This window comes from Vidua macroura, chromosome 4, assembly GCF_024509145.1.
Source record: "Vidua macroura isolate BioBank_ID:100142 chromosome 4, ASM2450914v1, whole genome shotgun sequence".
NCBI lineage: Eukaryota > Metazoa > Chordata > Aves > Passeriformes > Viduidae > Vidua > Vidua macroura.
The window spans coordinates 48,395,170-48,404,223 of NC_071574.1; the positions used below are offsets into that span (position 1 = coordinate 48,395,170).

Consider the following 9,054-nt stretch of genomic DNA (forward strand, 5'->3'; position numbering starts at 1 on the left):
TAGCCCAGCAGCTGAAGAAGAGGTCTGGAATGCGTGAAATCAAGTTTTCAAGGTTGTTCATTTTTTCTTATCTAAGACCTTTTCTCTCTGACCTGCCAGGGTCTGCCTAGTACAGAAGCCATGGCAGTATCTGCCAAGTCCCGGGTGTCTCCCACGTTATATACTCAAAACTACGTGTATCATGTTTACAGTTCCCATACCAATACCTAAGATCTATATTGGACAGTGTCTCCCTATCCTAAATTAATAGAAAAGTGTCCCCATCACACCAAGACATGGAGGACAAGAAGAAGGGAAAGAAGGCTAGGACATGCCCAGATTCCTCCATCTTGTACCCCTGAATTACATTCTAAAAACCCCCAAAAATCTACTTTTCCACCCTGTGCCAATTCCCCTATTACACTACTCAAACCCTTTTGGCTTTTAATTCCTCATATAGAGTTGGCAGCCTCTCCCATGGGCTAGAATCGAAGCCACAGGTGTTTTTGACTTCTTGCCAAGGTCCCCGAGCCCCCTGCCAGGGTCTCGAGACAGCCAGGGCAGCCAGAGGAATGTCCTGGACTCCGACAACCTTCTATCCACCACTTCGGACTTGTAGCTGCTTTGGTATTCTTACAGCCCAGTGTTACACCTACATATGCATAACTGACTGTAAATTAGCCTTGTGATTTCAGTGAAATAAAGTCTGCCTACAGGTATAACACTCTCTGTGCAGTTCTGTGACCTGCTATGACTTGAATTCTTACAGGTTTTCTCGTAAAAGCGATCGAGGCAATTTTAATTCTTTGCATTCGCATTCAATGAATTCAACACATGGAAAGGTCACTGCTAATGCAAAAACCTATTCCATACTGTCTGGCTAGGATTAAAAAATGAGCTCTTCACGGTAAACACTGTACAAGCAACACGGGCTTCTGCAGTCAGTGTTTCTCCTAACTTCCTCAATTTGATTTAATATCACAGAAGATGTGGTGGCCGTTTTAAGTCTTGAGCTTCCTCTCTTGCCACCAAGTGCAAATTTAATCTGTTAAGGGTCAAAAAGCAAAGCTGCAAGACAGGCAGAATGCAAAAATAGCTTAAGTGCTATTGCCTATAAAAGCTTGTAAAATGAGGGGGGTTGCAGCTTCATTCGCCGTCTGACCGAAGGTCGCCCAGAGCACGCTCCGATCCCCAAGCGCACCGGGCGTTCGCGACCCCGGGGCTGGGACTCGACCCGCGCTCGGGGGCGGATGAGGGCGGGTGTTGGCACGTGCGCATGCGCGCCGCCGGCGGGGCGGTCACGTGGCGGCCGGGCCGGGCCGGGCCGGGCCGGGAGATGCCGCGGCCGCTGGAGAAGCTGCCGCCGGGACGGGCGCTCGAGGTGGGCTCCCCGCGGCCCCGGGCGGGGCAGGCGGGCGGGGTTGGCCGCGGGCGCGCCGGGGGGCCACCCTCAGGCAGCTGTGAGGGAGGCAGGGCCCGCCGGCGGCGCGGGGCTGCGGAGCGGGCCGCCCCTCCCGCCAGGCCGCAGTGCCAGAGGACGGTGCTTTGGGATCCTAGGGAGGCCCACGGGCTCGGGAATGGGCGGCTCGGGTTGTGCTGTGCGGCCCGGCAGTCCCGGTGCGCGGGTGACTGAGGCGCCCCTTGGCTCGGCATCTCGGCAGGACTGTAGCTGTGCTCACAGCTGTTCGGTCCGCATGTAAGGCCAGGGAGAATGTGAAGCACGTTGTGATTCCTGTGGCCAGACCTCGTGAACTGCCTTTAAGGGGAGAAGGGAGGACAGTTCATACTCAGGGAGTACCTGTTCGGGGCTTTTTTGAATGGTGCCTGGGCTGCAGTCTGGAAGCATCGAGGCAGTCCCCAGTGGAGGGAGGGTTGATAACTGAAGTGCTTGATCAGTCTCATATGAGGTGTGGATTAACCGTGAGAGAATTATAAATTATGCATGACATCGTTTCAGTTTCTTCATAAGATAGTTGATGGCATCTGTGGCCGTGCATACCCTCGATACCAGGATTATGGCAGTGTTTGGAGCTTGTCAGAGTGGATGCAGGTTTTAGAAGAAACCATGACATATTTCAAAACTGCAGTTGGCAGAAATATGTCTGATGAAGAGGTAAGGGCTCATCACTGATTTGCCTTGCCTTGGGGAGATCATGACTGGAGTGATTTGTTTTGTAGTTTGTTTAATTGTAAAATATTTTAATAGTGTAGGATTTGAACGGTAGTGGATTCAACCTAAATATGAAGAAGGTAAGCAGCATCTAGAGATACACTGCCAGGACTTCTACAACAAAAAGTGAAATAGATGCTGATTTTTAAATATTTTTCTAATATCACAGGATAGTTGTTAAAATACTGGTTAATCACTTAAATTGGTGTTTTGAGTATCCCCAGATTAAATCTGTGTCTATAGTACTGCTCATTAACAATAAAACCAGTTCACTTTCTTGTTTGGTTTTCTTTATTTGCTAGTACTGCATTGAAGTGGTGTAAAATATTGACTGTATGTAAATAAATTTTGTAAAAAAATATAAGCGTGAATGGAGGACCATGTGGTACAGGGTCTGTAATTCAGGACATTCCTATAGGTATGAACTTTGCAAAATCTTGTTCTGTTCTTTATTAGAAATATTAATTCTCATCTCTTACATATTGTTTGCACATATTGTTTGCACATATTGTTTGTTTTGACCACATGCTAGCAGCTGGGTCAAAGAAGGACACCTGTGTAGCCTTGGGGACCTCCCTACATCAGTATTTCTGTTTCAGCTGATCTGATGTATTTAGCTTCTGCCCTGAGAAACTTGCAGACCTAAACCTGAGTTGTTTGGGGGTGTGATGTTCTTTTGATTTTAGGGTGGCATGTGAGAAGGCCGATAAAACCTCTATTCTCTGGTGTCTTTTAATTTAAATTTTTTTTTTTTTTCTCTGTGTGTTGCTGTGGTAAACCCTGACTCTTAACTATCAAAGACAGAGAGCAACCACAAAGGGCAGAAGGGCAGCTTAGATATTTTAGTTCTTGCAGGTGGTACATATTAATTCTGTGGTTCATAGTGCAAGTAATCACGGTTTTAATTTTTATTTTTGTAGGCTGCTCAGCAGATAATGGAGTTAAATTCAGATTATCAAGAAGCAATCACAAAATGTCTGAAAGGTAGAAAGGAAGAAATCAGGAATGCCCTAGTAGAAAATGTACATGCAATCTCTTCTGCCCAGCTGCAGGATTTTGACTGGCAGTTAAAGGTGAGAGTGTTGCTTTGATATTGTTTGAAAGAAATGTTCTACAACAGAGAAGTAACTTGATACAGTCCCATCAGGCTTGCTCCCTCTGCAGAATGGTTCGATTTTTGTAGGTACTGCAAAATGACTGATACAAAAACACATCAAAGACTTGCCAGAAACTTGCAAATGTAAATTTTAAAAATTTGTTTTATTTTGTTTTCCCCCTTTTTTCTTTTGAAGCTGCTCAGGGTGACTTGGTGCTATTCACATAGCACTTGGAACACCTGAAAGTTTTGTATGCTGTTATGATTTTGAGGCCTGAATAAACAGTGCTTTTTCTCAAAGGAAGAAAAAGAATATGCGTAATTTTAAGATTAGTTGACTGATTCAGGATAAGTTTTCTTGGCTTTCTTCAAATTTTCATATTTTTGCAATGGACATTTAATAATTAGTTTGAAATAATTTATCATTAGACTTCCTGTTTTGGTAATAAATCAGTGATATTGGAGTTGCCTAAGTTAGGATGGTGGTTTGAAGTAATGAAGACCTTAAGCTCGATCAAAGCTTAAAAACATTACTTATACTGTTCATATTTTTGCTTAGACTGTGAGAGCTGTTAAACAGATTTGTAGAGCTGTTAAATAATTTTCCATGTTTACGAGAGTGCTCAATAGTTTCTGCAGCAAACAGCTTTGGAAATCAAAGAACAATGACCAAAACAGACAAGCTTTTGCAGGAGCAGATGTGGCATCATAATGTGCTCTAGATGAACTGTGCCTGGGCTTGATCTCTTGCTAACTGCATTTACTGCTGACAAAAATATGGACATATGTGAACTTTTGTTTTTTGTTTGTGGCTTCTTTTAAATTTTTTGTCTAGAGAATTTTTTGAGTATCTTTCTATTTTATGATACAATTTCTGGTACTATTATTTTTCTTAAAACCACTTTTTTCCCCCTGTGAGCTGGTTATGATTTTTTTTCGTTTGCTATGATTGAACTCTACTGCATTCTGTTCTCTAGATAAAGATAGGTCTGTACAATACTAACCTATAGTACTGTCAATTGATCTTTGATTTTAATGCATTTTAAAAGCCTTATCTATGCCAGAGTGAGTATTGTAGTCAATAAAAAAGAAAGCACAATTGGCATGTAACCCCCATTAGTGTTTTTCTAATAGGATATCTGACAATGTGTTTGATCAGCTGCAGAGTGTTATAAAGGTCTCCTCTTTCTCCCAGCAAACCCATTCTGTAAGACCTATTTGATTATAGTGATTTCAGAATCTTTGTAATTCATTAAGAGCCACGATTGGACGTATCCTTTGTTTTCACCTAGAATACCAAAATGTGGTAGCCCAGAATTTTAACAAATTGGTTTTGGCAAGTGTATATGACAAGTCTGTGAAAAGGGTGTTCTTTATTCAATATATTGTTGGTACTGACAAACAAAAATCCCAATAATGGGGGAAAAAAACAGTGAAAACAGCAGAGATTACTTATTTGAAGTTAATTTTGTCATGCTGATGTTTGTTCTGGTGTTACAAGTTCAGTATAAAATACAGATGTGATATTATGAAACACTAAAACTTTAATGGCTCCACCTTATACTTTATTGTTGTTGTGTCAATCTGCATAGCTTGCTCTCTCCAGTGATAAGATCTCCATGCTGCAAATGCCACTCCTCAATCTTGACTTGGATGTGAGAGAGAATGGTGAAATTAAGCCAATTTCTATAGAGATGAATAAGGAAGAGTTGCAGAACCTAATAAATGCACTGGAAGCTGCTAATAAGGTAAGTTTTACTCATTTAATCTTTTGTTCCTGACTTGTTAGGTACTGATTTATTTTTAGCAGAATTCATAGAATCAGAATGGTTTGGGTTGAAAAGGATCTGTAAAGGTTGTCTAGTCTAAGCTCACTGCAATGAGCAGGGACATTGCTGACTAGGTCAGGTTGCTCAGAGCTCCCTCCAGCCTGACCAAGGGGTAGGGCATCTGTGTCCAGTGTTTCACCACACTCATTGTAAAATACTTCTTCCTAATATCTAGACTAAATCTAATTTCTTTAATATGATTACCCCTAGCCTATGCTGAAAGATTGGTGAGAACACCCATGTTTCCCTCAGCTTCACAAAATGTCAGTGTCTGGGAGGGTTACTTGGTTCACATTAAGTCCTTTAATTTCCATGGCATATTGAATCAGGAAGAAAGTTACAAAGATTACAGTATAGTGACCCAAGAAGAGAATTTCAAGTGAAACTATAAGGCTTCTGAGACACTGAAGGGTCCAGGATTTCTTAATAGAAAAGGCTAAGGAAAATGAGGATTTGAAGAAAATGGTGTTTACATGAAATTACAGCCCTTAAGAGCTTTCACAGCTTGCTTCTATATGGATTTCGTTCCCTGCAAAACTAAATAAAAATAGTATGTGAGCAAGGATTCTATCAGGACAGACTTCAGTGTTCACATGCCCTTTGTTCTGCTTGAGGGTCTGTATGGACACTGTGGGATGTGGTCATCTCCATACTTCTGTGGGCACATGAGGAGGAATTCACTTCAGAATTCATCCCTTGGCTCTGGTTTGTGCAGAAGGAATCTCACTGGACCCTGGACTTGATATTCTACTTTTTGATTACAGGCAGCTAAAGAATAGTTTGAGTGCAGTAAAGGGTAAAGAAAGTTATTTTAAGTGATGGTTTGGTGAGATTGTAAAAGAGAGTTGAGAGAGGAATGATGTGCTGTCCAGCGGAAAGATGCTTATTCAACTGCATGTTACACCAAAACAGAAAGCAAAAGGCGTCTTTACATAGGATGCTTAAATTTTGTTCTTGACCAACTTTAATATCATTCCTTTTCTCCTTTTTGAAGGTTGTCTTACAGCTGAAATGATGGAATTCAGATCAACAGCATCTGCTCCTGATGGCTCCCTAAATGATTTTGGGAAAAAATGTGTTTACTGCAAAGTGGAAAGGTTTTTGGTGCTGTAAAATACTGAAGTCAGAAGAGTGTTGTGACCAAATGAACTACTAATCCTTCAATAAAAATAATAAATTCTTTTATCTATTTGACCAAAAATATGAAAATCTAATGTACAGTTGCTTTTAGTACTAAAGATTTATAGGCATTTGGAAGAAAATCACTTACAACATGTGCCATATTTGTTTTGGTAAAACTTTGGCAGTGACTGCACAGGTGCCTGGTAAAACTAAGGCATCTTACTGGCATTGTATGTTACCTATCTAAAGTGCCATGCTAATAAAGAATGAGTATTTCTAGCATTCATGTATTTATACTTGTAAATATGGTAAATAAACACCCGACTTTGTGTGTGAATAATTGTCATGGGCTGTTTCTTGATTTATGAATCACTAAACTCAATCTTTTTTAGATGTTGGGGAAAATGACCTTTACAAACAAAACCAGTGTAGAACAAAAGAACAGTTGAGGTTGGATGTGAGCTCTGGAGGTTATCTTGTCCAACTTCATTGCTCAAACATGGCAACCTAGAGCAGGATGTACAGGCCTGTCTCCTGAATATTTCCCAGTGATTGAGGCACCACAATTTCTCTAGGCACCCTGTACGGTGCTCAGAAGTTGTAGAAAAAGCACTGCAGCTTTATTCAGAGCAAAGTTGTAGTTTTTAGGTTACTGCAGTTTTATTCAGAGCAAAGTTGTAGTTTTTAGCTTAGTTTTTGTATCTTAGTTGGTAGCTTTTCAATTAAAAATATTAATGTTTTCAGAAGGGGGTGCAGTGCTGGAGAGAAGCTGACCTATATAGATTATGAGAAAGAGCTCACTTAATACAGAGGATAATTGGTAAATTCCACTCTAAACTTTTCTGAAACCAGATGGAGTTTTGATTGTAGTATGTAACAAAAGTTAAAAGCACTAACACTAGGGAAGGGTACACCAGAAATCTTAATGGTTTCTACTATTTATTAGACCATTTTTCCATACATGAAGAGCAAATGATCTATAATGCTTACTAAAAATCTATAAATGAATACTGATGCGTGGTTCTCATTGTGAGCATGTGTGTGTCTTAGGCAAGTCTTGTATATAAATAATAAGGAAATATAAATAATATGGAAAATAATTGATTACTTTATTCCTAGTTTTGAAATCAGGGTCTTGAGTTTATTCCACTGTATTTTGTTGTGCCATAGGTTTTCATAAATGCGAAGTTTCATACACTAATATAAAATAATGGACTTAAGAGTACTGGTCACAGAAGAGGAGGACAAGAAGCTCTTGTAGAAAGGCTTCCATCAAAAGGATTTTAATGTGTTTAATAGATAGGAAACCTAAATATATTGTTTCTCTTATTTGGTACTGATACATTTAATCAGATACACATGTTCAGTGTGGGCAGTTGAAGAATGTAGAAATGGGTAAAGAGTTGTAAAGATGAAAGAGTGGAAGATGTATCTTAGTGAAAGGAGTGCAACCTCTAACAGATATGGCTTGATCGTAGTCTTGAATTTCCATAAGCAACAAATTTCATAATGGATCAAGTAACAGATAAAGGCCTTGTATAAATGGTACAAAATTCAAACTAAAAATCAGGTTGGAATTGATCATTGTTTAATTTTATTAAAAATCTGGAAAGAGTTATTGCAGGTTGTCCAGCAGCGTGTTAGAAGGATACTGTTTTTTTAATTGTGAGTAAGGAATAAATTTACCAAGTCTCTTTATTTTATTTATAGGTATATTTGTGTTGACTATGCTTTTTCCTTTCCTCTAGATCTAGTTGCTTTATAGGAGAATATGGCCTTACGTGTTCAAATGCTCCATGTATTGCACGAGGCATGAAGGTATAACTCTTGCTCATCTGATGGGCATATATTGCTGAAAGGCTTTTCTAGAGAAAAGAGGGCTTTAATTTTGTTTTTATTGTTACCATGCTGTTTTTTATCTTTTAGGACAAAAGGACTGGAAACGATTTTATTTATAGTTGCAGATTTAATAATAGCAATTTATTTCATAAAAGTGTACATTATGATTTGGGATGTCATTTGCATAGAAGAAACTTGTGTGCCGATGTATTCATACAATTTATAGATGTACTGTGAAAACAAAAAACCCATACCTAGAAAGTCTGTACTTCCATGAAAGGTGGATATTTAAAACTAATTTTTAGTGTGTTGCTGAAGTGAACTTTTGTGTTGCTACCTCTTAGTTTTCAAGATCAACCATTCAAAAATACAAAATAGTGGTATTTTCTCAACAACAAAAGGCCACAAATAATAACTTCCATTTTTATGTACAACCAGTGAAAGTTCTGTTGCAGAATCTGCTACAGACGCTACTTTCAATATTTGTGACTTTTTCTTAATAGTAGCCTTAAAGTGTTTGCATAGCTTCATTTAAAATTCTCTAGCAACTTATGTAATAATGGATTTCTAATTAAGGGTATGTGGTGATGTTCAGTCTGTAGTATCATCTTATATTTGTCTGTCCTTTACTGCAGCGCTGAACAGAAAAGGCTGAAAAAAATCTTTTTTCAGTGGTTTTTTGCTTTAACAAGAAGACAGGTTTCTGATACTGCTGTTGTTGACAGAAATAAATGTGCAATGATATGCTTTTTTTTATAGGTGTTATACTTTATTGAAAATCGGAGTATTTTTAATATAACCATCAAAATTGTATTTTTAATAGGGGGCATAACAACACAGTGTGAAGGGCTAGGGGGACAGGAGCTCCAGTTGACAAGCAGTTGAGAAGTAGCAGCTAAAACACAGCATTGCATTTGAAAAATGCATCCTGACCTTACATCTCTACAGGTAAATGTAAGGCACATAATGGCATCCAGCAGATGGCAAGGAAAAGGACCAGAAAGAATGGAGAACAGAGC

At 39.3% G+C, this 9,054-nt stretch overlaps 1 protein-coding gene across 2 annotated transcripts; it reads left to right on the forward strand.

Annotated features, from left to right (window-relative positions):
• The first annotated feature begins 1,268 nt into the window (after window positions 1-1,268).
• On the forward strand, window positions 1,269-6,536 carry COMMD8 (COMM domain containing 8). 2 transcript variants are annotated; one of them, XM_053976532.1, is made up of 5 exons: window positions 1,269-1,360; window positions 1,937-2,092; window positions 3,070-3,222; window positions 4,838-4,993; window positions 6,069-6,536. In XM_053976532.1, exons 1-5 carry the CDS (start codon window positions 1,316-1,318, stop codon window positions 6,087-6,089), a joined length of 531 nt encoding a protein of 176 aa, XP_053832507.1. In that variant the 5' UTR covers window positions 1,269-1,315; the 3' UTR covers window positions 6,090-6,536. The 2 variants fall into 2 exon arrangements, with proteins under 2 accessions (XP_053832507.1, XP_053832506.1); XM_053976531.1 differs by lacking the exon at window positions 6,069-6,536 and having other exon boundaries at window positions 4,838-5,041.
• The last annotated feature ends 2,518 nt before the right edge of the window (window positions 6,537-9,054 follow it).